Genomic DNA, 27,107 nt, shown 5'->3' on the forward strand with positions numbered 1-27,107 from the left:
GTGTGGTTAGAATTCTCCATAACAAAATGTTTTAACTCCTCCTCCAAAAATGGGCCTCGTGCAGAATTTGCTGCCACATGGGACAAGGTTCACGATGCACTGATAAAACTCCATATATGAAGTACATAAAGCTCTGATTAATGTGCACTCCAGATGTGAGGCTCATTTCAGTGTCACCCTCAGGGATGCCTGCCTGCCCTCCAAGCTAAGGCAGGGCCCCAGGACATCTCTCCTGGATCCCATAGCTTCCCTCATTGTATGTACCAAAGCCATATTTTACCCTCATTTGCTGACTTCATTAACATCCAATGCTCCGCCTCTGAGAGAGGCAGTAAAATTGCTTACGAAAAGGGGTGTGCTCACAAGTGTTAGGAAAAGATCCCTTTGTGGCAATTGTATTCAACCCTTTCAAGGACTGACACAGCTATCATGGCACATCTGTGGGTGGGGAAGGGCCTCCCACTTTACTTTGTAAGCTCTTGCATAGTTTGAGCTTTTTTTTTCATCCAGCTTACCTCACTTTTAAAAACTAACTTACTGGGTTTTTTTAACTAATTTATAAAAAGTTGAAAGAGGAGGTGCTCTCATCCCAGGAGGTGCCCTACCGGCTTTCAAAGTCTCACACATGCCCACCCACAGCGTTGGTTAGATGTAAGTAGTAGAGGCCTTCCTCCACCAGGCAAGATGTGTGTCCTGATCTCACACAAACAGAAAAGCCAAGTGTGCAGGCCAAGACTACTCTTGAGGGCATATTATCACAGCTTGCTAGACCCTCCTTCCCAGCCAGGGGCATGGTGGGGGGCCCAGGATAACAGGGTTGGGAGTGGAGGAGGCCTCTACCCCATGAGGTCATTTCTACTTTCTAGCCCTTGGCTGTTTAAGTGAAAATGATGAGCTAAAAACCACATGCAATAAACAAGAAGGAGCAGCCAACAAAATCTCTTAAAATCTCAGAAATGTTCAATAAACATTTGCAGAACGAGAAAATAAATAACAACGAAAAGGAGCCAGCAGCTCTCTTTTTCCCCTCATGTTAGTCAGGTTCAGGGTGCATGTGTCTCCAGACAAGTCACATGTCTTGAAGGCAGGCCAGTCCCAGCAGCTGTGCACTTCACCCTCCCCCAGTGAGTCCCCCACATCCTCACTGGACAGCTCCTGCCCTCGGAGAGCCCTTCAGGCCTCAATCACTTCTCAATCCTGGCTCCCTTCCCAGACCAGCTGCCCAGAGTCCTGGTTCCTCTCCTCAGCTCACAGAGGCCGCTTCACCAGCTGGCCAGAGCACCCCCACCAGCCATGCCATCGAGGGCCAACAGCTGGGAACTTGGGCTCATCCCCAGAGAGGTCTGGTGGGCTTGGCGGCCAACAGGAAAACTCAGGGCTTCCAGGGGCTTTTGGCGGAGGTGGCTCGATCCCAGCCGTGGCTGCCAGACAGACAATGCCAGCCTGTCCACTCGACAGAAAAACACACGCTGGCTGCCTGCCCTGGGGTGTTTCCAGAAGAGAAATTTAATCTAATTTACATACTTCTAGGTACATCGATAACCAAAATGTGGCCACTGAAAAAAGTTAAAAGGTCAATCAGCTCCCGGTTTCTAGCTGGCCCAGGATTGCAAAATAAAAAGATCCACGTTCCTTATTCTCTACACAAAATGCGGTTTTAAAAAAGTGGAAAGGTCTAGGGAGCTATACATAGAAAGCAACAGTGAAAAGAGGGAGGGGGGTGAGGGTGGGGAAGGAGAGTCCCACCCCCACCCCCTCCCAGGCCCTGGAGCCCCCAAGGCTCTGGGGGGCCTTGGCATGGCAGGAGGCAGCTGTCAGCTCTGAGCTCTTCCCAGCTGGGAAGGCCCCTCTTGGGGGGGTGGCCAACAAGGATTTCCGTGGCATTGTGGGCTCAGTAGGGGGGGCTCCCAGGCCCCAGCAGCGGGCCACAGAGGGAGTGTGGCTTCCCCTGAGCAAGCACCGTGGCATGATGTGGTCGTCGTTCGACTCGGGAACTGGAGGGCTGGGGCAGATTCCCGGGTCTCACGAAGTACGTTGAGTGCGTGCGTGCGTGCGTGCGTGCGTGTGTGAGAGGATATTCATAGGGGCAAGAGGGAACCAGGACAGGGGTCCTTGGGGTCTTTGCAAGTGGCCACGGATGGCAAACATAGCCCGCCTGGCTGTTAGATGTGGGAGAATGCTGGCCTTCCTCCCTTGTGAACAGATTGGCTGCCACCAGAGACCTGGCCGCTGCCCCTGCTGAACTGGGTGGGCAGGTGGGTGTAGGCTGAAGGAAGATGCCCTGTGTGTGGCCCCAGAGTCCTCAGGCTGGGGGAAGCGTGGCTAGCTGGCTTCCAGTGCCCCGGATGTAGTGTGCCCGGCTCCTGAAAGGTGCCGGTTTGAGGTTTTGGCTTGCTCCTTTGGAAACGGAAAAGAAAGAGGGAGGAGAGGGAGGAGGAGACTGAGGAGGAAGAGGAGATAGAGGTGGCACGAGAGGGGATCTGGAATGCTTTTGTGTTAGGGCGCCTCTGCTGCCGCTGTCTGCGCCTGTGGGGCCTGGGGCTCCTCGGGCGGAGGGTCCGCTTTGGAGAAATTCATCTCCAGGATGTGCCGCTGTAAGTGCCGCACCCACTCCTCCTGGATGGAGAGGGGCCCCTGGAATTCCACCTCACAGAACCTGTAGAGGGGGAACAGAGAGAGGGAGAAGTGGCCACTGCAGTGAGGAGAGGTGGAAGCATAGCCCTGGCCACACCCTGAGCATCAGGCACACCTACTGCTACTCAGAGTGAACAAAGTAAGCCCAGGATTTGAGGGAAGGGGGGACCCAGAAGCTAGATGTTCTCCCATGTACGGCTACCTCTACCCATCATGGAGTCATGGTAGGGTCCCCTGGAGATTCCCATCTCTATGCTCAGGGCAGCCTGCTGGCTCAGGGACTGGGTATGGGCCATCCAGCTTCCCAAGCACCTCTGCCAGCTGACTGAAGCATGTGCTCTGAGATGGGAGAGGACACAGAGAAGCAGATCCTACCCCACCAGGCCCCAGGAGAGAAGGATGGGAGCCAGGGAAAGGGGGTTGGGCACTAACTCCTACCCACCCAACTCACCGGCTCCTCATCCTCTCGGCCCCAAGGGAGGCCTCACAGCATAGGGGCCCAGAACCCAAGCTCATGGCTCCGAGACTTAGGTTCCAATCCTACTTCTGACTTGGCCTGTGTGGCCTGAGGCAGGCACATCACATCTCAGACTCTCAGTTTCCTGGTCTCTGATGTACACATGGACTTTGGTAAGAATGAACTAAGACCTATTTTTTTCTTAATCCGGAAAATACTTGCCAAGTGCTCACCATGCGCCAGGCACAGTTGGAGTGCTTTATAAATACTCAACTCTTTTAATCCTCATAACAAATCTATCAGGTAGGTCTGTTATCAACCCCGTTTTATAGGTGGGAATATTGAGGCATGGAGCAGGAAATCCTTGCTCACGGTCACTAAGCTGGGGTCAGAGCTGGCAACTGAACTCAGGTCTTGTTGGCTATAAAGCTCAAGGTCTCAGCCTGATGCTCTGTGGTGCTGCTGTCTATGAGAAGCCCTTAACCTGGGTCCAGCCACACTCCAGGGCAGTCCTTGAGGCTACATCTCCTGCCTCCACCAGCCCAAGTCCTGTTCAGAGGCTCTGGACGGCCAAGCCCCAGGCGGGTAGTCTCCCTCCCTCCCCCGCGGGCTGCATACCTGCACTTGAGGGTGTAGATGTTGCCAACGAACTTGACGAGTGATGTCTGAGGGGGCCGGGGCACCAGGGAGGGGACTGGCCGGACCCGGGGCGGAGGCTGCCGCACCTCCTCCAGCTTCTGGTGCAGGTCATTGGCCTCCTCACCACCCCGGGCCGCAGAGGAATCTGGAGGGCGGGCTTGTCGGCGCTCAAATTCTGAGGTGGGGAAAGGTGGGGAGAGGGACGGGAGATGAGCCAGAGGGCAAGTCCCCTGAGGAAGTTCCTGCCTTCAGCGAGCAAGGGGCAAATGCTGTGGGGAATTTTAAGTCAGGACAACTGATGACTGGACACCTCCTGGACCTCGGGACAGGTGGGATGAAGGATGGATGACTGAACGGGAGGGCAAACTGGGAAACTGACTTAAGGGCAGATGCACAGCAGAGAACCCAGGGGGCAGCCAGGGGAATCCCAGTAGGTGGCAGCACATGACCCTCCTCCACCAGCACTCACTGTTGATGTTCTGCCGCTGGTGCTCCTCAGCCTTCATAGTGCCTGGCGGGCTGGCTGCCAGAGGCCGCTCACCACTGTCAGCTGCCCGGCCAGCCTCGAGCCCTGGCTCACACCCGGCACTGCGGCCCACCACGGCCAGGCCCCCGGGTGCCAGCCCCAGGGGCGGCCGCTTGTCGCCATCGCGGCCATGGCCGGCACTGCGAAACTTCTTGGTGAAGGGACGGCCACCCTGGATGTAGCTGCGGTAGGCTCCCACCTTCTGGGGCCGGTGCTTGATCCACTCACTCAGTGTCTCGATGGGTGAGCCGTTCACACACCACTCGGTCACGCCGAACTGCCGCAGGTGCGCCCGTGCATGACTGGCCAGGGCCTTGCGGTTTTCGAAGTAAAGGCCACACAGCTCGCAGCAGGCCTCAGTGGCTGCAGGCAGAGGGGGTGCTGCTGAGCCCCAGCCCGAAGGGAGCAAGGGTACCCAGAAGGCGCTGCCCAGGTCAGGAGCCAGTCCCGCCTCCCACTGGGGCCTTGACCCCCACTGGGGATAAGTGTGTGCACGGCATTGCCCAGCCCTACAGGCCCTGGCAGATGCCCTCCCAGGACCCTGCCACCCACTGCTTACAGGAGTGGGAGGTCTTCTCATGGAGGGTCTTTGCCTTGAAGGGCAGTTCAGTCTGGATGTAGGTCTTGGCCTTGACCTCTGCTGGGAGGAGGCGGTCCTCCTGCAGGGGCCGCTTGGCTGCCACTGAGCCCAGGTAGCTGGTGGCTGAAGGCTTGGCACCAGTGATGGGTGCCAGGCTGAGCTCGCGGGGAACCTGGGTTGGCCCAGCTCCTGGTTTGCCTGGCCGGCCAGCCATTGGCGCCAGCGGCAAAGGGGCTTGCATGGGCCCAGGGGCCACTGTGAGGGGCCCATCCTCAGCCAAGGCAGGGGCCAGGTCTCCGGCCGGCGGCTCCTTCTTGATGAGGCATGGTTTAGATTTCTTCTTGAGGATCTCCCGCAGCGTGTCGATGGGTGAGCCGTTGACAGACCACTCGGTCACACCCATCTGCCGCAGGTGCGAGCGTGCATGGCTCGACAGGCCCTTTCGGTTCTCGAAGAACTCGCCACAGAACTCACAGCGGATGTCACGTACTGGCTCTGCCCGGGACGCTGCAGGGGGTCGGGGCAGGGGGAGGAGAAGGAGGCGGTGGCTGTTGGCAGGAAGCCTCCAAGCTCAAGGTCAGTGTTAAGTGCCCTGCTGTCCCATCCATGCAGCCCCAGACCTGAATGACCCGCTCCTTCATCTGCCTCCAGAGGCCCTTGTGTACATCATCCAGCCCTTCTGCTTGTTCTGTAACCTCAAATTCTAGCTGGCTTCATGATGACTCCCTATGACAGTGTGAAGTATCGAGGAACAAGCACTCCCTGGATCCTGGGCTCAGAGGCAAGCTTGGCTGTTGACCCCCTGTGTGATGCTGGACAAGCCACTTCCCCTGAGTCTGTTTCCTCCTCTGCAAAATGGAGATGGAAACCACCTCCCTGTGTTACTGGGGTGGGGGGACCCTAAAGCAGGAGCAAGTCAAAGCATGTGGTATAAAGCAGACATGAAATGCATGTGAGCACTAAGGCAGAGGCCTGGGCCATCCTCACCTGCTCGGCACACAGCAGCTAAGTGACAGTTCGAGAGGGAAGTGCACTTGCTTGTTATAATAGGGTTGTTACAGCTACTGCATACACAGAGCTTTAAGCATTAAAGCTAAGTGCTTTACACCACTTCAGAAAACCGTGTTACAGAGTTGGGACCATGCTGATCTCCATCTTCCAAAAGAGGCAACTGCCCAAGGTCATGTACTGCTAGACTCTGGAGCAGCTGAGACCTTAACTTGAACTCCAAATGTCAAGTACTTAGTGACCAGGAATATCAGAAAGACATCCATTTCCAATACTCATACTCTTGCCCATGAGACATCACCAATTGATCCCTGCAGTCTTTCTCCCTAGGAATCTGGATGGTAGCCACTACCAATCAATTAAAGATGGTACAGATATAAAATCTTTTTGCCATTGCCTAATGACACAATTCTGCCGCCCTCATAGGAATGAAGAATAATCAAGAAGCAGCTCAGTTGGGGGTCTGCGTAGCAGGAACACACAGCTAGCCCCTTGTCCTTTGGACCTGTGTACTTCCCTTCCATTGCAACCCTGGGTGTTCTGGGTATCCCCAAGGGAAGTGTGGGGGAAGACCCCTCTAACTGTTCTCCCTGTCCTGCCCCAGGGTCACACTTACACAGGTTCAAGGGGGTCATGTCTTCCCGAGGTGCCACCCAGGGACCCTCGGATGGGTGCGGCTCCCCATGAAGGGCCCCCGGCAGCATCTCCCGCTTGATCTCCACCCGCATTTGTTCAGGCTTCAGCTTCTTGGGCAGGGAGGGTGAGGAGAGGCCTGGGAACATCTTCCGGGCCGTGGGAGGAGGAGAGGCAGTCGGTGAGTGGCCCAGGGGGCTGCCTGGTGGCGGCGGCAACTTCTTGGCCAGGGGTGAGAGATGAAGGTCCGCGGGGCTGCGGGCTTCCAGTGAGCTGCCAGGACCTCCGCTGCCCACCACCTTGGCCAGGGCTTTTGGGCTAGGCCCTGACGGGTTGGGGTGTCCGCCAGGCCGGGACTGGGTCCGTCTCTTGAGGATCTCCCGCAGCGTGTCGATGGGTGAGCCGTTGACGTACCACTCGGTCACGCCCATCTGCCGCAGGTGCGAGCGTGCATGGCTCGACAGGCCCTTTCGGTTCTCGAAGAACTCGCCACAGAACTCGCAGCGGATGTCACGTGCTGGCTCTGGGCCTGAAGCTGCAGCAGGAGAAAGGGGCAGTTAGCACCGTGGGCACTGTTAGCACAGTCACCTGTGGGTCTCCTGGTCGGCTGGGCGTGGACAGCAGCACGTCCAGGGGCTGGGGTGGTGGTGGAGGGCAAGTGCAACTGAGGGGACTGAGGAGAAGGGTGGGGGGGCCAGACACCCGGCAGGAGCACAGGGAGGCTCTAGAGAGCGCATGGGCCCTTGGTCCTGGCGGAAAAGGACAGAACCAAGACTCGACGGCTCTGCGGGTCCTAACGAGGATGGGGGCAGGAAGTGGTAGCCCTGCCATCCAGACCAGGGGCAACCATGGGCACCTTCTACACCAAAAGGCAGCACCCCACCCTTGGCTTTCATTCTCAGGGAAAGTCTCAGTCATGGAGGTCAAAGGCCAAGAGAGAAGGCCTAGCAGCTGACTGCCGACAAGATCTCTGGGCAGAACCGGTCCACTGCTAAGGGCCCCTGTCCACTCCCTGCCCCAGCAGGGAGGGAGTAGGGATGGGGCTGTGACCCCCCCCCCTGGGAGGGGCTCCAGGGCCCGCAGGGAGGAGGGGGCGGCTGAAGCGAGAACCTACAGAGGTTGAGAGGAGACGGCTCCACATCAGAGGCCCAGAAAATGCCAGCGGCTGCGGCGGCTGAGAGGTCCTGCTTCCCCCAGGGGCTGGCCATACCCTCGGCCTTCAGCTTGGCCTTCGTGGCCGGCGGTGGGGGGGGGAGCAAGGAGAGGGCCGCAGAGGCGGGAGGAGGCCGCCCCAGCAGGGCCAGGGTGCCACGCCCGGGTGGGAGGCGGATCTGGACGCCGTCCCTCCTGATGAGGCCGTGGAGCACGTCTATGGGGGATCCCTTGGCGTCCGGGTCGCTGACGCCCAGGTGGCGCAGGTGGGCGCGGGCGTGGCTGGACAGGCCCTTGCGGGTCTCAAACCAGGCACCGCACAGCTGGCAGTCCAGCTCTCTGCCCCCGTCACTATCTAAAGCTGCGGAGACAAAACACAGGGGGGTTCACGGCCGCCACCTTGGCCGGCCCTGGGGGACTGAGGCGGGAGGGCCTGGTGTGATTCTCGGCTGCCCAGGCTGCTGGAGGTCCAAGACTTGTGCCACAGATTTAAGAGGTTTTGGGAAGCAGAAAGTCCTGTTCTCTGCCTAGCCCTTTGGCATCAAGGTGAGTGTAGAGAGCGTAAGGATGTGGAGTACAGAGGCAGTGGCCAAATTCCAATGGCACAATCTGATGCTTCCAGGCCTTCTTCCCAGGGACCTCAGCTATGAAGCTGTGCAGGGTGGGGGGGGGTGCAAAGCAGGGGCCCACCAGCTGCCGAGCATCATACAGCCAAGGGCACACCTGCTCAGAACGCTGCTCCTGGAAGCACAGCAGACAGTGGAAACAGCTTCATTGGAATGTGAGGTGCAACTGGGGTGCCCTTCTGGGCAGGGTGCCAGACCCTAGGCTCACCCCCAGACTCTAATGACCACAAATGTGTGAAAAGGCCTAACTTCCTAAGGGATGCCCTTGTTAAATCTGCTCACCACGCCTGTGAGTTTCTTTGCCATGCCCACAGGCAGCCCAGGAGGTACAGCTCCATCCCTGGGCACAGAGGTACCTCTGCAAAGGACACCAGGAGCAGGAGGATGTGAAGACAGGGCCAACCATGGGACCTCCTGTCAGGTGGACCACTTGTCTACCTGCAGGACCCAAGGTGCCCCACGGGAGCCCTGGTTACCTTCACTGCCCCAACCCTCAGGCCCTGAGAAAGCCAAAAGCTGCCCCTACGTGGTGAGGATGACCCTGGCAGGCTCAGTAGCCACAGCCAGGCTTCCAGGGGTTAGAAAATCAAAGTGAAATGGAGACAGATAATATGCAGCATGGCTGGCCCAACAGGAGATGCAGCACCTTGATTAACACACTCTGGCCCAGTCGACTCAGGACACAGGCGCTGCAGTCCCCATTGCCCCCACCCTGAGCCCTGCAGCCCAACCTGAGGCCCTGCCCCTCCCAGCGCCAGGACCTCCCTCGGCTCCCAGGACCCGCACTCACTGAGGTTCAGGGGCCCCTCGTCCTCAGACTGGGGCCACTGTGCCTTTGGGGAGGCCGGCCGGGGGCTCAGGGACAGCTGGGGGCTCTTGTCCTCAGGATTCTTGGGGGTAGGGGAGCCCGCCAGGGCCAGTGATGCCTTCTTGAGAAGTGGGGAGCTGGGCGGGTGGGCCAGGCCCTTGGCCGAGAAGCCGGGAGGTGACTTGATGGCCTTGTTGACAGCAGGGGCATCGAGGGGCTTGGCCAGGGCGAGCAGGCCGGGTCGTGGGGCTCCAGCAACCATTTCCTTCGGCGAGCTGGACTTCTTAGTCAGGCCCGGGGGCAGCCCAAGGGGTGTGTCGGGCAGGCCCTTCTGCTTCACGAGCTCGTAGAGGAGGTCGATGGGGGCACCGCTGCTCTCCGACTCAGCCACCCCAAGCTGCCGCAGGTGGGAGCGCGCGTGGCTGGACAGGCCCTTGCGTGTCTCAAAGCAGGCACCACAGACCTCGCAGGTGGTCAGGCTCTGGGCTGGAAGGTGAGACGGAGGCCAGGAGAGCTAGCTGTGAGGCTGCACAGTCTCTGTTCTCCCACTTCTCCTCCCCTGGGGTCCCACTCACCCAGGCTCTTGCAAGTGTTTTGCTTCTGTCAACACCTCCCACCCTTAAAATGACCCTAATGAGGCAGGAATTAGCCTGTTCAGTTTGCAAATAAGGAAACTGAGTCTCAGAGAGGGGAAGAGTTGTGCCCAAAGGCACACAGCAGGAGCAGAGCGCTTCTGTGGTCCAGCCAGTGGAATGCCTTTCGGATCTCTAACGTACCAGAGTGTCCTGGCAGCAGGTTTTCACACAGATGCTGACCTGCCAGACAAAAGCTAAGGCCTAGCCACTATCTGCAGCTTAATTCATGCCCCAAACGCTAGGTTGGAGGCCTCAGCCATGGTCTCTGTGGTGCCCTGCCTGTACCCTCTTCTGCAGAGCCCTTATCCCTGCCTATCTGCTTCTCTGCCTCCCTGCTCCCCAACTTCAGTGACTCCCAAGGACAAGGGCCAGGTCTGTTTTGCATCTCTCACATCCCCAGGGTCCAGCACAGTGCCTGTCATTACTCAATAATGACCTGAGAATCAATGGACAAACAAGGCAGTTTCATGCAGAAGATCACGTAGCTATCAGCAATCAAAGTCTGCAAATGAACTGGGTCTGGGTGTGAGCTCTTGATGAACATGCCCACTGCTTCTCTGGATGCCCCTCCCTTGACCAGGGCTCAAGGCCATGCATGCCTGTGACAGCAAAAGCTCAAGAGAGAAGATAGCTGGGTGTCTCCTTGGTGCCATGAGATGCCAGAGAGAAAGCTGTGGCCAACCTGGGGCCCCACATTAACTCCCAGGCCCAAGAGCTCCCTGTGAGTGTGACCAGCCTGGCCGGCACCCTTGCCACCTGCGCCACTCACCCTTGAGGTCCGGCAGCTCCTGCTTACTGCCATGAGGAACCTCTGCAGCCACTTTGCTGCTCAGCCGATTGGCCACCTGCTCCAGGGGCCCAGGGACAGGCAGGCTCTTCTTGGGGAGCAGGGGGGAGCCCAAGTCCATGGCCACCATTGCGTTTTCCTCAGAACCCAGGCCTGTGAGGTTGGGAAGACAGGCTCAGCCCAGGCAAGGTGTGGGCTGTCTACCCCTGTAAGGACTGAGGGCCAGGGGTACATTGGAGGTGGTGGTGGGAGCCTTCTTCCTCATCTTTGGTGCCTGCTCTCACTTTGGAATGCAGCTCACCCCATGAAAGCTGAGGCTCCGTCCATAACCCCGAGCACCAATATGACGCAGGGATGTCGAGGCTGCCAACCGACAGCAGAGACTAGGAACGGCTTCCACCTACCAGAACACGGACAGGTCAGGGGACGCAGTGCTAGTCTGAGCCAAGACTCCCACCTTAGCAGATCTCAGAGAAAATATCTCTCTGGGCAGAGAGATCTCTCTGGGCTCCTCTCTGTGGAGGGAAGCATCTATCAGTCTTGGGGGCGGGTAGGTGGCAGTCAGAAGGGGAATTCAGTTAAGACAAGGCCAGGGTCAGAGGCCAGAGAGGCAATGCAGAGGCAGGGAGCTCAGGACAGGAAGGAGGCTCCATGGAACTTGTGGGGAATCTCCACCAGACAAGACAGCTGGGGCTGGGGTTGCAGAGACAACTGGGGATCCTGGGGTGGTCTTATCACAAGCTAAGCCCTAGGTGGGGTAAGGTAAGAACGAGGAGCCTGGACCAGCAGGGAACCTTACTGCGGACAGAGAGAATAGGAATTACAGAACTTTATAGGAAGTCTCTGAGGCATCCATCAGGCCAGGAAGCTTCTCCGGGTGAGGCGTATAAGAGGACAGACAGTCAAAGGTGAGTTTTCATGGTCTAATTTTTCAGAAAAAGGGGCTTGAGAAGCCTGTTGAGCCCCGGGTTTAGCATTCAGAGCATGGAGAGAGCTCTGAGAATGAAGGAACTGTGTGTCAGATGGAACCCTGGAGATGCTCAGTGTTATTAATAGGAGAGCAAGCAGGTCCCTGACTCAGTTTGACTCCTACAGAAGCAAGGAGACGTAGGGGGTCGGGGGATGCACCGGGGCCCGGGACGCCGAGGACTTTGTCAAAGCCTCCGGGTGGAGTGGGCGCGTCTGTCAGATGGGGCAGGGACCTTGTCAAGGCTGAAGTGACTTGGAGTGGGTTTCCGCGCGGGAGGAACAGGGACTGTGGTAAGAGACGATCCAGAGGCTCCAAGGGGTTCAGGGGGCATCTGTCAGATGGGGTGAGGATTCCGCGAAGTGGCGGCAGAGAGTGTTTCTGAAGCCCGGGACCCTGCGAGCCGCGACGGGAGGCCCAGGGTCCCCGCGACTGGAGGGCCTGGGGGGAGGGGAAGTCCCGGAGACTGGATGGCGGGCGTCGGGGCGGCGGCGGCGGCGGCGGCGGCAGGGGGCGAGCGGGGCGCCAACTCTGCCCTCCCCGCACCCTCCCCGGCGCGGGCTCTTACCCGGCGCGGGCGCGGGCGCGGGCCCGGGCCCCGGCTCCGGCTCGGCCTTGGGCCCGTCCCGCGGCGGCAGCGGCGGCGGCAGGGGTGGGGGCGGCGGCGGCGGCGGCGCGGGGAGAGCCGCGGGGCCCGGGCTCTGGGGGCCCAGCGGGGGCGCCCCCGCGGGCGCGCGCTCCCGGGCGCCCCCCGCGCGCGGCCCCGCCGCCGCCTTGCTCTCCGCTTTTGTCACTCGGCACTGGGCGGTGGAGGCGGCCATCTTGGCTCCGGCGCACGCGGAGCGGCCGCCCCAGGCGGGAGCAGCCGAGCGCCGAGCGCCGCCGCCGCGGAGTCCGCTCCGCTCCGCCCCGTCCCTAGGGGCGCGCCCAGGGCGGCCGGCCGAGCGCCGAGCACAGCGAACGAAACCCTTGTCCCCGCCAGGCTGGTGGGGAGCTTGCGGACACACGCATGCAGTGCTACGAGCGGCTGCCAACTGCTGCCCCAGCCCAGGTCTCGGCGGACCTGGACACTCTTTCCCCACCCCGGACATCCCTAAGACTACTATAGGAATCCTCCGGCCACACGCAACCGCCTTAACAGCATCCAGGCTCCTAGAGCCCGACGGGCGGAGCTAGGACCTGCCCCGGGACCCTGTTCCATTCCCTTCCTTGGAAGTCTCCCCTCCGGGTCGGGAATCCTAGAAGACACCTGATCCCCAACTAGGAGGATCCCCCAACACCATCCTGGTATCCAACTGTCCCCCGACGGCGCTGTCCGGCAATCCTGCGGAACTCCCCACAAGAACGGCACCACATTTCAAGCACAAGCCGCTTCTCCCTCCCCAAAACTAAACGGATTGCCCCCAGCTGTTATTTGACAGCTGGGTGGAGCCAGCATCTGACCGTGGCCCCGCCCCCAACCTGGCAACGGCTCCCTACCGCCAGCTTAGGGAGGCGTGGGAGAGGCTTCTAAGGATAGCCACTTTGCAGGGTCGGTGCCCAGACCGAGCCCTAATCCTAGACATCTTTCCTCAGGCAAGGTTTCCGGGATCTTCTCAACCACTCCTTAACGCCCTCACCCCCAACGTGTTCACTGAAAGACTGATCATAGCTTCCCCCCACGTACAGGGCCAGTGCAGTACCAGGCTGACTCCTATATCCCAATGACTTGGCCAGTTCCCTCAGCACTAACTGGGAGCTGGTACATTGGTCTTCTGGTGGAAACAGCTTAGCCAGAGCTGAACCTGGCTGCTGGATGCAGGCTGCCGTTCTCGGGGTGCCTGGCCCAGGTGCCGGGTAAAGGGCATAAGCTTGACATTCAGGCCTCTGCTGGAGTGACAGAGAAAGAAGGGGGCAGTGCTGGAGACTACAGACTGCTTCCTGTGCTCCCCAGCCATCTTCAGAGCAAGCTGCACCTCCTAGCCACCACTGAAACACCACAAACCTAGCCAGGTATGTGAGCTGAATGCCTAGGGGATAGCCTTCACAAAGGCAAGAAGCCTGAGGTCACATCCCCACTCTGCCTCTCCCCGAAGTGTGACCTCAACCAACAACTATCCTCTCTCTGTCCACTATACACTATCAAATCTCCTCCTTCTCCAAGGAGGAGAGGGGGCTTTGATAGCCCCCCTCTTCTCTTTGCAGACCCTCAAGTGCCCTTCACTGGTAAGGAGGCTTGTGGATGGGTCCAGCAAAGCCCAGAGTACAGAACTAGGTAGGACCCTGGAAACTCCAGGTAGGAGAAACAGAGAAGAAATCCTCAGCCCCAGGCAGCCCCTGGACAATTCCCTTGTTCAGGCACCTTCTCCATTCCTCAGAGCCCACCGTCTCTTCACTGCTGAGTTTTCTGCTTTGAGGTTCAGTAAAGTCTCCAACAAAGTCAGGCTTTGTCAGGCTGGGTCCTTCACCTTTCCACTGTCTCCACGGTGTCCAGCCCCAGGCTCCTTCACCAAAATATTACTTCTGGATTTCCCAAGCCATCCTACACTGGAGAGACCACCGAACATGGTGTGCAGAAGTCTAGCTCTGCTGCTTTGTGGCTGTGGCAAAGCAGAGGACCCACAGTTTCCTCATCCATAAAACAGGAACACAACAATCCTCAGCTCCACGAAATTGTTTTCAGGTGTGAGATGAAACCCTGATACACAGCAAGCACTCATTTACGGGAGAGGTTATCAATGCTGCTGGACACAGTAGGCACCACTGAAAATCTAGAATGTAGACTCCTGATCCGCACCGTCCAATTGGATCACCACTAACCTTGTACTAGCTGCATTTCAAGTGCTCAACAGCCATATGTGGCCACTGGTGACCCTGTAGGACAGTACCATTGTGTAGAGAACATTTCCATCATCTCAGAAAGTTCCACCAGACAGTGCCGCGCTAGATAAAAGATATCATTAACAGCAAGGATTCTGGAGCCTACGCTTCCTGGGCTTTCAAATCCCAGCTCCACATGCTTTCAGCTGTATGACCTCAGGCATGTTAATTAAACTCTCTGTGCCTCAGTTTCCGAATCTGTAAAATGGGGATAATAACACCTGCCTTTAAAGGATTGTTGTGAGGATGTAAATGAGTCCATATTTGTAAAGTGCTTAGGACAGTATCTGGCTCCTAGTAAAGAGCTCAATAAGTCTATGTTAAAATCACTGTCAGGCAGGGCAGGCAGGAACTGGATCTAGAAGGAGCCCTGGCCCAGCCCCTGAGTAAAACAGCAATGACCCCTAAGTGGCAGGACAGTTGTCGACCTACTTTGTAAAGTGACTTGAAACACTTCCAGGAAAGCAGAGTGGCTGCCCCCTTCCACTCCTCCATCCCTCCGGGCCCCTGGGAAGGGTCAGGCCTCCGGCCCTGCCTGCCCCTTCTCCCCTTACCATCTCCGTAGGCTGGCCCAGGGTCCTCAGCCCAGGTGGGTGGGAAGGGCACTGTAAGAGGTAAGCGGGGCCGGCGGGAGGTCAGGAAGCCACTAGGCGGTACCCCAGGTTCACGACACAGGGGGCTGGGGGGCCGCTCAGCAGCTGAGGTGGCCAGCAGCTCTTGCAGGATGTTGATGGGTGAGACAGTAAGCTCCCAGTTGGTGATACCAAAGTCACGCAGGTGGGCCCGGGCGTGGCTGGAGAGGCCAGCACGAGTGTCAAAGCCGGCCCCGCAGAAGTCACAGCGCATCAGGCTGAAGGTGCCCGGGTCGAAGTTAGCCACTGCAGAGAGAGAGAGGACATGGACTGCCTGGCTGGGGGAGAGGGGGGACAGCCCCAGCTTTCCCCGTTCCCGGGGCTGCTCATCTTCAGCGGATCACACATTTAGTGCTGTTCCTCACCCTGGATGCCTCCCTTGTCCTTTGCTGTTCATGCTCCTGCCTGTATAGCTCACTCCAAGAAGTCTTCTCTTCTTGACCTTCCATTTTCTCCCCTTACATAGCTCAAAGCATCAGGGACCCCACCTTCAGAAATACTTCTCCAGGGTGGATTTGCAATCATTTGGGTGAGTTTGGGTATTTGATTAATACCCTCTTTCGTCTAGAGCTCATATCTATACACCCCAGTGTTATAAATTAAATCTTTGCTGAATGAAGAGATGGATAAATGGATGGGACACCTTCCTCTGGGAGTCTGCTTGGATCCCCCAGGCAGAGTCCGGGAGCTTCTCTTGGCTTCCCCAGACTCCTGGTTCCCCGAGCCTCCCCCATCACAGCCCTGGTCACTTAACATTGTAACTGCCTGGTTTTGTGGCTGTCTGTCCCCTGCCCCTTCCCTCCAGTGCCCATACACACACACTCTCAAACACCATACCAGCACCTCCCCATGTAGGCTCCATGTCTGCCAGCATCAGAACCACCCAGGGCACTGGTGTTGGAGACAGACCCCCGGAATCAGAACCTTGGTGCCTGGGAATCTGCATACCTCACAGGCAGCCCAAGAGGTTCTGAAGTCAGCCAGGGTCCCACCACTCCTGTTACTGGGCTGTGCACTCCAGGAGGGCAGGGACTGCTGTTCCGCTCACTGTTGTGTTCCCAAGTGCCCAGAACAGAGGGGACCTAACTCAATAGATATTTGCTGAATGAAGGAATCAATGAAATTCCGTGCCTGGGGCTGACTTCCCTGCCCATACTCCTTCTTCCAGCTGTTGGAAGGGCCAGGGCATTGGGGTGTCCCCGCACCTCCTCCAATGTGGTGACCTTTGCCTCAGCTCCCAGGTCTTCTGAGAGGGGAGGCCCTGACTTCACCCTGCTTGGCACTACGGGAGGATTTAGAGTGAGGGTTGGTTGGTTCAGAACTCAGCTGCCCAGCTGTGCATCTCCCAGGTGTTGGAGGGAGGTGGGTGCCGGAGTGAAGCCGCCCTACCTTTTTTCTTCTTCTTCTGGAAGGAGAACCTGCGCTCGATGGCCTTCACCTCCTCGGCGGAGATGAAATGCCGCACGTTGTAGCTGACGCCCACGCGGTTCAGGTGGCCCCGAACGTGGTTGGCCAAGCCGATGCCATTGTGGAAGCGATCTGGGCAGTAGGGGCATTTCCGCTCCTCATGCTTCAGTGCCTCTGCTGGGTCCCCATCCAGGAGCGTGTCCAACCCCAGAGGGCCACCCAGTGGTGTGTCCAGGAGCAGGAAGTCCAGGGGGTGGCCACCCCCCAGCCCCAGCTCCTCAGGCTGCAGCCTCGGGGGGGCCCTGGCTGCCGCAGCCATGACTTGCGGCCCGAGCTTCGCCACCAGAACAACCGGCACCATCCCACAGAGTTGCTGCTGCTGTGCCCGTGAGGCTTCAGCTGTCTGCAGGGCTTCTCGGAATGTCTGCTTGAGCTCCAGGGCTGACTGTGGGATGAGGCCGGGGGTGGCTGATGGTGCAAAGACTCCATTTTCGGGGGAAAAGTCCATTTCCGAGGCCAGCAGTATGTCCTCCTCCTCCTCCTCTTCGCTCCAAGGGTGCCTCTGGTCCCCCAGTTGGGCTGAGAGCCCCTGTGGGTGGACAGCAGTCTTGCTTCTACTGGCCTGTAAGGAGTAGGGGGCAGATGCTAGTGACGAGGGAAAGGCTGGCCTTCCCTGGGGCCTCTGGCTCGAGCCATGTGGGAGTGGCTTTAACAGTGGGAAATCCCTCATGCCCAGCTGCTGGCAGCCAGGGCCAAAGGACAGGCTGGGGTCGTATCCAGCAGGGTTCCCCTGCCACATGGGGGCCAAGAGCGGCTCAGCTTTGCCAAAGTAGTCAGTGGCATCAGAGAATCGGGCATAAGCATCCTGGCTGGTGCCGGGCCGGCTGGCAGGGTCCTCCTCAGAAGCCTCACCATCCTCCTCCCAGTGCGCATGCACAAGCCTCATGTGCTCCCTGAGCAGGCTCTCGCTGGGCGCGGGGAACCCACAGAAAACACAGGCACTGAGGCCCAAGGAATCTCCGTAGGGTTGATAGGTGAGGGAGGCGGCATCGGGGCTTGGGCTGCCAGCCCTGCTGCCGCCCCCGAAGGGCTCCTTTGCAGCCTGGCCTTGTGGCTCACGCATGTGCAGCTTGGCATGCTGCACAAAGGCCTTGGAGGAATTGGTGCCAAAGACACACTTGGGGCACTGCAGCCGTGCCTCCCGGCCCTCGTCGCCTGGGACCTGCTTCAGCTTCTGGATCTCCTCGATAATCTTCTCCCGGGAGGCCTGGTGCAGCTGCCGGTGCTGCTCAAGGGTGCCAGGGTCAGCGAAGGCCCAGCCACACTCGCCACAGGCCAGGGGGGCCAACTCGGCCGGGGGCTCTTGGCCCGGGGCTCGGCGGTGCTGGCTCATATGCTCCAGGAGGTGCTCCTTCTGCTTGAAGTAGATGCTGCACTCGATGCACGGGAACACAGCTGGCTCCTCGTCCTCATCCTCGTCTGGGCTGGCCACCCCCTCGGCCACTTCCTCCAGCAGTTCACACAGATAGGGCCTTGTCCGGATGGGGGGCAGCAGTGGCTGCAGCCGCTCCACAGATGCCTCTGAGTTCACCGTCCAGGTCTGCGTGGCCACCTCTGAGGCCGACCTGGGCAGGCTCCACTCGCACGGCTGGGCCAGGCCCTCCAGGTCTGCCAGGTGTTCTCCCGTGCCCACCACTGGCACATCCAACGTCTTAGTGGTATCTTCTACCGGCACGAGCACTGTCTGGAAGGAGGTGAGGGGTGGCAGCTGGGACGGCAGGTCCAGGTGCAGCGCTGCATCCTGGAGTGGGGCCTGCTCCTCTGGGTCTTGGAGCCAGTCGAACCTGGGGCGGCCCCGGGGGACCTTCTCCAAGAGCTTCGATTCACCCTGATGGTACAAGAACCTTCTAGAGCCCTCGAGCTCAGTGTGGGGCTTCACGGTTCTTATAATGACCGAGTCCTCGAACCTCCGCTCAGATGGGATGCCCTCCCCGGCCTCCTGAACCATGGGGTGCTCCCAGGGCCCCCGGCCATCGGGGGGGCCAGGGAAGTGGCCCAGGGGATGGGGTGCTGGGGAGCCCGGCCGGAAGTCCAGGCTGCCTCCATCCCAGCAGCTGCAAGGAAGTGCCAATGGGGACAGGTTAGCTGTGGGCCTCAGTTTCCCTTCCTTGGGCAGGGGAGGGGGTCCCAGGCAGTCTGAGACAGGCTCCAGAGACCCAGCCTGAGGGCTGCCTCAGAGGGGCTTGGGAGTGTTGGGGTGTGGGTCGGGAGGTAGAGGGAGTACATGTGGACCCTTCCAGAGCCGTTGGGTCAAACACTAGATTTAGCTCCCAGGGAACACCTGTGTATGTAGCCCAGCCCCGCTGCATGGGGTGGGGGGGGAGTGTGCAGAGATCACAGCGGGGATCACAAGTAGTGTCCCCAAGTCTGGTGGCACAGTCAACTCTCATCCGTCCCCTGGGAGGGTCCAAGGCTCCGACCTATGCTTCAGGCTGCTTTTTTGTCTTGGTCCTCCCCAAGTTGGGGTGATCTAGTTTGTTTAGCCTCATCTTTCCAGCAAATTTGGTGAAACTCTGCAGTATAAACAACTCAAGCAAATTTACCTTCCTCCCTGCATCTCCCCTCCTAGAAGGGCAGAGTCAGGAGAGGTGCAAAGTCCTTGCTCAGCCTGTGGCCCCAGTGACCCTGACCTCCTTTGGAGGAGAGGGGAGGCAAGGCAACCTCACTGAGCCTCAGTTTTCCAATCCTAAAAATGGGGACGAGTCCCAAGAACCAGGAGCTTCTGTGCCCTTATGCAATGACTAAGGGAGCTTTCTCATACCCGTAATCAAAGAAAACTTAACACACTGCAGGTGCTTATTCAAATGGGGACCTTGACCCCATGAAGTGGAGGGTGAGGATGACACAACTCAAAGCTGGGAAACGCTTCACTTGGCCTGCTGCCTGATTCCCAGTAAGCCCATGACCACTGTGGGTTCTTATTATGACTGTTCCTGATCAATCCCCCTCATTTTCAAGATCTTGCCTCCATGAGGGGCTATGGATCACACCCACGGAACAGATGCGGAAATGGGTTCCACTGAGAGGCTGAGCGGAAATCACAGGGTTACCTCTCTAAGCCCCATCAGTGACATGCAATGTTAATGGGACCATTACCCCCAGGGTTATGGCAAAGACTAAGTGGGGTAAACCTGCGCTGAGAGCCTAGTACACAGCAAGCGCTAAATAACTGAGAGCTATTATTAATCCCAATATGGATGTTATTACATATTAGCACCCACCAAGCCATTTAATAAAAGGCTGCTGCCATCAGCATTGCTGTCAATTCCTGCTCCTACCCAACGTCCCTTGGGTCCTCGAGGCGAGGTTGTGAGATGTATCTTAGGGACTCCATTTACCGATGAGAAAACTGAGACTCAGAGAGGCCAAACATTATTCTAAGGATCACCTGGCAGAGACAGGACTCCAAGGGTCCAACCTCCAGGCTCCTGGCCCACTGGCCCTGCTCTTGGCAGGGATAATGAGAGTTGACTGTCTGTGTTAATCCCAATCCTCCCTCCACCCCCTACAAATGCCCAGGGGCTTGCCTGCAGGGAGCCACCTCCTCCTGCCTGGCCTCCAGATTCCCTCCTATCCCCTTCTCACTCTTGGGGGCTTCTCTCAGGCCTAGGCATGTCCTGCTTGCCCCCCTGCCCTCCCTGAGGTCAGGGCCAGCGTGGCACTCACCAGCTGCTGATCCGATGGGTGGCGGAGGTGGCACGGGGGAGGGCTTCGCTGAGGCCAGGATGGGGCTGCCCGTCTGCAACAGAGAGGGGAGACCCTGAGGGGCTGGGGTCCCCCTGGCTGGGGCCCTTCACAGCACCCCAGCTCTGGGAGCCCTGCCGGGCACCTCGGAAGGGCCCGACCGGCTCCCCACTCCTCTCCCCTGAGAGGCCTTTGGCCTCTGCACTCCTGAGCCTTGAAAGGGGTTTCTTTGGAGGAGTCCCCTTCACTTTCCTAGGGGACCACCAGGGCTTGCTGCCTTCAACCCTTCTCCCTTTGCCCCCATCTGGCAGCCAGGGTGTTTTTTTTTAAGTCACACCCTGGTAAAATCTCACCTGGCTTCTCATCATACCTACAATAAAAGCCAGATTCCCAACCACCACCTACAAGGCCCCATGAGGTCGGACCTCTGCAGGTCTTTCCAGCCTCACCTCCCTCTCCTCCTTACCCCTCACTCACTCTGCCCAGACTCCTCGTGAAGCCTCAAACCCACCTAACTCTTTCTGACCTCAGGGCCTTTGCACCAGCTATTCCCTCTGCCTGGAGAACACTTCCCTGGCCACCTGCTAAACTGAGCCCCTACGATTTTTTCTCTCATTACCGTTTTTTGTTTTTTGTTTTTCTTAGCATTCTCTGAAATTGCCTGTGTCCCCTGCTAGCACATAAGCTGCCCCACCCCCCACCCCAGGGCCTCATTCACTGCAGCAACTCAGTGCCCGGCACACGGCAGGTGCTCAACCAATACTCGCCAGATGAAGAGTGAGGAGCCCTCTAGCCTGAGCTGCAGAGGGCCCGTCCCTGCCTCCTGCCTCCCAGAACCCCTTCCAGGCCTACATTGTAGAATCACATGCCCTCCTAGAAACCCTCACACAGATAGAGCCAACTCTCCATTATCCGCCTGTGGAGCCAATGCCTGGAGCGACCACAGGAATCCTGGCCTGTGCCTCCTCTGCCTGCTGCACCCGCCTGCCGCAGGCGAGCATGCCAATCGGGGCACAGGCCAATTGCGTGGGCCAAGGTTAACACACTGGGGGAACTTGTGCCCCATCCAGAGCCCAACAGATGCAATTGCTGGATTAGCTTCAATTTGAGGATGGTCCAGAAAGAGGGCTAGTGCCGGGGTTAGTACTTTTTCAAATCCCCTACTGTCCAATTTGCCCGGGAAATTGAGAGCTGACTGTCAGAGGCCAAAAAATTAAGAGCTGTTGAGGGTAGAGGGTAGGGGTCAGCAAGTTGTGATACTGCCAGGGGTCTTTCTGCTGAGTCTGAGAGAAGGGTTGTGACTGTCACATGGCCTCTGGAAGGTGAGGGTGGTGATGGGGATTCAGAAACCTGCATCATCTAGAACAGTTTCTTAACCTTGGTGCTACTCACATTTGGGGCCAACTCATTCTCTGTGGTGGGGGGCATCCTGTGTATTGTAGGATGTTCAGTAGCATCCCTGGCCTCACTCCCAGATGCCAGTAGCCACCCCCCGCCCTGACCCTTGGCCCTGCAGTCATGACAACCAAAAATGTCCTCAGACATTGCCAAAGTGTTCCTTGGGGCAGAATCGCCTCCATTTGAGAAGCTCTGGGGTAGACTGATGGGGAGCAGGGCCAGGTCGGGGTGTGCTCGGATGAAAGGGCTGGTGTCGGGGTGGGAGGATGGAGTGGGTGGAGTGTTGCAGAGGGTGGGAGGATTGGGAAATCAAGGCCTGGACCAGCTAAGGGAGTGAGACCCCAAGAAATGGGTCTCTTGAGAACACAAGAATCACAGACGTGAGTTCTCAGGAGAGGGCAACCATTTCACAGGCAACAAGCCCCAGCACAGGCTAGAGGTGCAAGTCTGAGGGTCCGGGTGTCCTGATTCTGAGATTCTGGGACCCCAAGCTCCTGAGATTCCGAGTGTCCCAGATTCGATGATTCTGCGATTGCTGTTGTCTAAGAATTCCACGAGCCAGGGGGCCGTATTGGCCTCTTTGTTTGAGCGGCTCCAGTGAAGCTCCTATTTTTAGTGGCAGCAACTTTGGAGGAAGCAGACCAAGCAGGGCCCTGTGTCCGAGACACTTGGGGGCTGGGGGCTCATCCAGAGGCCTCCACAGCCGGCGGGGGTCCAGAAGTCCCCATGGGTCAGACAAGGCACCTTGGATGCAGCCCCTGACAGTGGCCATGCCAAGGGGCCCTCATTGGCTCCTGCCATTTGGGGTCCCCGAGGGGGTTTGAAAACGAGAGACTGAAAATGAGGAGCGTGTCCATGAGCAGCTGGAACCCCAAGCCAGGCAGCTTGGCAGAGTGGCCAACAATCTAGACATTGGAGTCAGACAGATCCAGTTCCAGCCCAAGCGGGAACCTGAAGGGCATGCCTTTCCCGCTCCAAGCCTGTTTCCTCCTCAATATAATGGGAACAGCTACGGCCCCAGTCTCGAAGGGCCAGCGACAGATGCCAAGGAAGATCACAGAGTAAATGCTCGATCCAGAGAGTCGGCGGTGGGGGGAAGGAAGGGAGATGGGTGTGCCCGGGGCGGGGTTCAGGGCTGGCTGAGACATGTCCCAGGTTGGAAGCTGGAGGCTTGACCGGGAGCCTCAGGCCCACTTGCTCCATGCTCTGATTTCCTCCTCAGCCTGGGGCCCCACGAGGGCAGAAATGACGTGTTGTTCATCCCCTAGCCCCCTGGTTCCAGTGCCAGGCATGCACCAGACTCTTCAGCAATCCACACGGACCATCTCAGCCGCACAAGCTTTGGGTGCACCCAGGAGGCCAACCAGAGAGGCCGAACTGTGGGTGAGGGGCTGCAGGGAGGCTGTAGGTGCTCCAGGCCAACAGCCATAACGGAGGACAGAGAAGGCAGGGGATTCATCCGTGTCTAGGTGGAGTGTGGAGGTAGCCACTCCAGGGGTGCTCTTGAGGGGCTCCAGGGACTAGGTGGGCATGAGGGAGGGCCCAGGCTTCTGCATGGAACAGCAGCCCCAGAGGCTGTTCCTATTTATAGGCATCACAAGACTCCTAGGGCAGGTGCCTACTTCAGGGAAGGCGGGGTGGAATGGGCTGAGAGGGCAGCGGGGGGGGGGGGGGACACTGTGTCCAACGCCCAGGCCCTCCTCCAGCTTCCAGGCCGCGACCCTACTCCAAGTCAAGCCACCCTCGCCCCATGCCCCATATGCTCAGGGACACCAGTAAGGGTGGACCTCGCCCCCCTCAGCAGCCACATTCCCCTCCTCCCCAGGCACATGCACTGGACCCTGGCTGATTCCCCAGGGGGAGTGAGGACATACCTACCCACCTACCTACCTTCTTCTCTCCAGACCTGGGACTTCTGCCAGGTACAGCAGAGCGCCCAGTTCCTCAGAACCAGACTCAGAGAGGGCCCCAGGACCCAGAGCCTGTTCCGCAGGGCTCCCACAAAGTCTTGGGCCTGTCCTGGCCAGCCGCATGACCTGGGACATGGTCCTGCCTCTCTTTGGGCCTGAGTTACTAATGGTTTGGAGGAGGGGATTGCTAAGGTTCTCTGAGCAGGGGTCTCACCCCCTCATTCCCTTCAGGTGCCACCAGTCACCTCCACGCCATTGCATGTGTGGAGCCCCCTGCCTAGATGTCCCCTGCCCACTTTGTCTGACTCAGTGTTCCTCATCCAGGACTCCTGGGTGTCCCCCAGCCTGGGCTTCCCCCATTGCAACCTCAGTGACTGTGTCCTAGCACCTGGTGGCTGCTCTGTCTGTCTGACCCCAGATGGCAGGGTCCAGTGTGGGCAGGGATGGTGTGTATGCTTGGTCGCTGTGCACCAGTGACCTTTAGGAGGTGCTCTGTAAATATCTGAGTGTCATGAGCATTGCTAAGGTGAACTGGGGCAGGTCAAGGATGCCCTGACACGGGGTAGTGGTTAAGGATGAGGGCTGTCAAGCCAGGTTACTGCCTAGCTGTGGGCCCTTGGGCAACTTACTTGACACCTCAGATGGGGTCTGAGTTTCCCCATCTCTAACATGGGATAATAATAACCGAGGCTACCCCACAGGGTTTTTTTGAGAATGACATGAGATGATCACATAAAGGGCTTGGTGTGTAGGAAACCCCTGACAGAGTGCTTGGAGATTCCTGGAAACCAAGGCCTTTAGAGCAGGCCAAGGAGATGAAGGGAGACATATAGTACATCAGCCTGTACCGCACTCACCACTCTTCAGCTACACCAGGCTCCTGCCTGGCCCTTGAACATGCCAGGTTCCTCCTCACCACAGGGCCTTTGCACCTGCTGTTCCCTCTCCCTGGCTTGCCTTTCCCACCATTCATTCCATGCTCCACTCAAATTCTACCCCCTCAGGGAGGCTTTCCCAGATTTCCCAGGCATGATCCTGGCACTCTGTTTAATACCTTCACAGCACCTGTCACTACCTGCCCGTATGTTATTTATGTAGTTGCTTGTTGTCTGTCTCCCCTACCAGAATGTCAGGTCCCTGAGGGCAGAAACTTTTGCCACTTTTGTTTACAGCTGTATCTCCAGCACCTAGAACAGAGCCTGGCACATAGTACTTGCTGAGTATTCAATGAAGGAATAACAAATCTTGAGGTGGGGACAGTGTGAGATCCCCTTTTGCTGGGAAACCGAGGCATAAAGGGGTGGCTGTCATCCCTGACTACCCAGTCTCTCCCTAACCACTAGAGGGCATAAGCTGTTTGGGACCAATGGCTCCGGAGCAGGACTCACCAAGACAGTGCAGCAAGAGGGAACTGGGATAGGCTGATGGGAATGGGGTATGCCTGGGGAACAAGTGGGCTCAGGGAGGGGAGCTAGGGGTGCTAAGCTGGGCACCTGGACCCAATTAGTATGCTCAGAGAAGGAAGCCAGGCAGACCTGAGTCAAGTCCCAGCTCCTTGTCACCCACTGGGGGCCTTGGTCAGGTCATTAGCTCCCAGGACCTGTTTTCACAACTGTAAAATGGAAAACTAAGCAGAATGCAGAGGCTCTGAACCCAGGCAGAATCAGAATTCCAACTCAGCCCCTGCTGGGCTGGGTGACTTGGCCCTCCCTGAGCCTCGGGGACCTGGCTGGATGCTCCCCCAGGGCCACAGGGCCCACCCTCTTACCAGAAATGCCACCTCTGCCATCCAGAATGTCTCGAGGGCCTTCCTTGGTGACAGGCAGGTAATGGGTGGACCGGAAGATGCAACCTTCCCCCTCAGCAACCTCAGCCCCACCTTCGATGTCCTCCCTCGGCGCTGGGCCAGGCAGTCTCTCGGGGCCTCGTGGACGATCCGGGGCGGCCAGGCCGCCTGCCAGGGGCCCATCCATAGATGCTCTCTGCTTGTCTCCACTCAGCTGCCCGCCTGGCTCAGTGAGGCATTGTAGGTCTGGGGGCAGAGAGACAGGTGCTTAGGGGAGGTAGGAAAGGCACGCAGTTTGCCTCAGTTTCTCCTTCCTTGAAGCCCCAGTCCTCACCCTTGCAGCTCAGTGCCTCAGTTTACCTCCCAGCACAGGTGAGCAAGTACATGGTACTGAAGCCCTATCCTCACACATTGTATCCCAAAGGTCCCTAACCTCAGCATCCTGCACTGCCTCAGTTTACCCCATTTTACAACATGCACACTCAGCCACCTTGTTTTCTTGCAGCATTAATCCTATCACTTCTAGATGGCTCCCTTCATTCATACACTGCTGCACTTTCCCCAATTGTGCCCTCACTTCCATGCACGTGCATATCCTGTGCGCATGCCTCAGCTCCAATCCCGGCCACTTCTACACTCTGATCCTATACACTGTCTCAAGTCCCCCCCCCCCTCATCATTACCCCTGCACTTTTCTTGCTTCTGTTGCCCGTATCAGTTACCCCTGCACTTTTCCCACACTCCAACCCTCCTTCTATACACAACCTCAGGATTCTCCAGCATTAACCCCTTCACCCTCACACTCAGTCTCAAGTGACCCCAGCATTAACCCCCTCGCTTCACCCCAACATTACCCCTCATGCATACCCAGCCTGGGTTCCTTCATCCCACCCTCCCAAGATCTCTTTAGTCTGAGGGCAAAAGGGAAGGATGGGGCTCCTGGTCCAGAAATGAGGACCCTGGGGAGGCTGTGGGGGTGGGGGCTGTCTTCTCCACCTATAAATACCTTCAAGGTAACGGCGGAAAGTGAAGGGCAGGAATGAGGCGCCCTCCCCAGGGAGATGGTGGGAGGCCGAGCCCAGGCAACCGGGGCGGGGCCGGGGCTCCAGGCCTGGCTGCAGGCGCTGCCCTCGGGGGCCTGGGGGCTCCCAGGGGGCCCGTCAGTGGACTGGCCGTTGTGGTGGGGGGGGTCCCTGCCCAGGCCCCAAGGAAGCACTTGCGGGTGCCCACCGGGTGGGCACTGCCCGCGGGGAACGGGCGGGACCGCAACTTCGGAGCACTTTGGCAGCGTGGGGAGGAGGGCTCCCTCCTGGACACCCCCGGGGGTCGCAGGGGTGGTGGCGGCGCCGCGCCAGCGCACCCCTCGGGGCGCCAGGGTCCGGGAGATGCGCCCTCCGCCCGTGCACCTCGGGGCGGGAGACCCCGCGGGACGCGCCAAGGTAGGGGGGACACCTGCCCCAAGACCCCCGCTCCTCCCCGCAACCTGTGCGGCCCCGCCCCCGACCAGGCCCCGCCCCTGCAGGCCCCGCCCCCGCCCCCCGCCCCGGGGGGTCCCGCCTGGCCCTGCCCGGCCCGGGCCTCCCCCTCCCCGTGCCGGCTCCGCCCCGCCCGCGGGCTCCCCAGGCCGGGCCGGGCCTCACCGGGGAGGCGGTGCCGCCGGCTGGGCGCCGGGGCTCGGAGCGCCCTTCTTTGGTGCGGCCGTCGCTGCCGCTACCGTCCTCGCCGCTCCCGGTGCCGGTGCCGCGGCCTCCGCAGCCGCCGCCGCCTCCACCGCTCGGGGGACATTGTCCCTTTAAATCGCTCCCCCCGCCGCCCCGCCCCCCCCGGCGCGCCGCCGTGACCTCAGCGCGACAGCCCCGCCGCGCCGCCATGATGGGGAGGTCCGGGGCACCCCTTCCCCCCCACCCCCTCCTGCTCCA

The 27,107-nt window shown here is 58.9% G+C and overlaps 1 protein-coding gene across 14 annotated transcripts; it reads right to left on the bottom strand.

Moving 5' to 3' along the window:
• Window positions 1-1,483: 1,483 nt before the first annotated feature.
• WIZ (WIZ zinc finger) lies at window positions 1,484-26,977 on the bottom strand. 14 transcript variants are annotated; one of them, XM_082382837.1, is made up of 13 exons: window positions 26,829-26,977; window positions 25,171-25,434; window positions 20,077-20,149; window positions 16,333-18,464; window positions 14,866-15,189; window positions 10,468-10,638; window positions 9,046-9,549; window positions 7,592-7,990; window positions 6,461-7,012; window positions 4,816-5,343; window positions 4,200-4,619; window positions 3,710-3,905; window positions 1,484-2,656 (listed from the first exon to the last, which is right to left on the bottom strand). In XM_082382837.1, exons 2-13 carry the CDS (start codon window positions 25,373-25,375, stop codon window positions 2,497-2,499), a joined length of 5,664 nt encoding a protein of 1,887 aa, XP_082238963.1. In that variant the 5' UTR covers window positions 25,376-25,434; window positions 26,829-26,977; the 3' UTR covers window positions 1,484-2,496. The 14 variants fall into 14 exon arrangements, with proteins under 14 accessions (XP_082238963.1, XP_082238972.1, XP_082238969.1 ...); XM_082382846.1 differs by lacking the exon at window positions 16,333-18,464; XM_082382843.1 differs by lacking the exon at window positions 10,468-10,638.
• Between the last annotated feature and the right edge of the window lie 130 nt (window positions 26,978-27,107).

Source organism: Balaenoptera borealis (assembly GCF_965194805.1).
Source record: "Balaenoptera borealis genome assembly, chromosome: 2".
Lineage (NCBI taxonomy): Eukaryota > Metazoa > Chordata > Mammalia > Artiodactyla > Balaenopteridae > Balaenoptera > Balaenoptera borealis.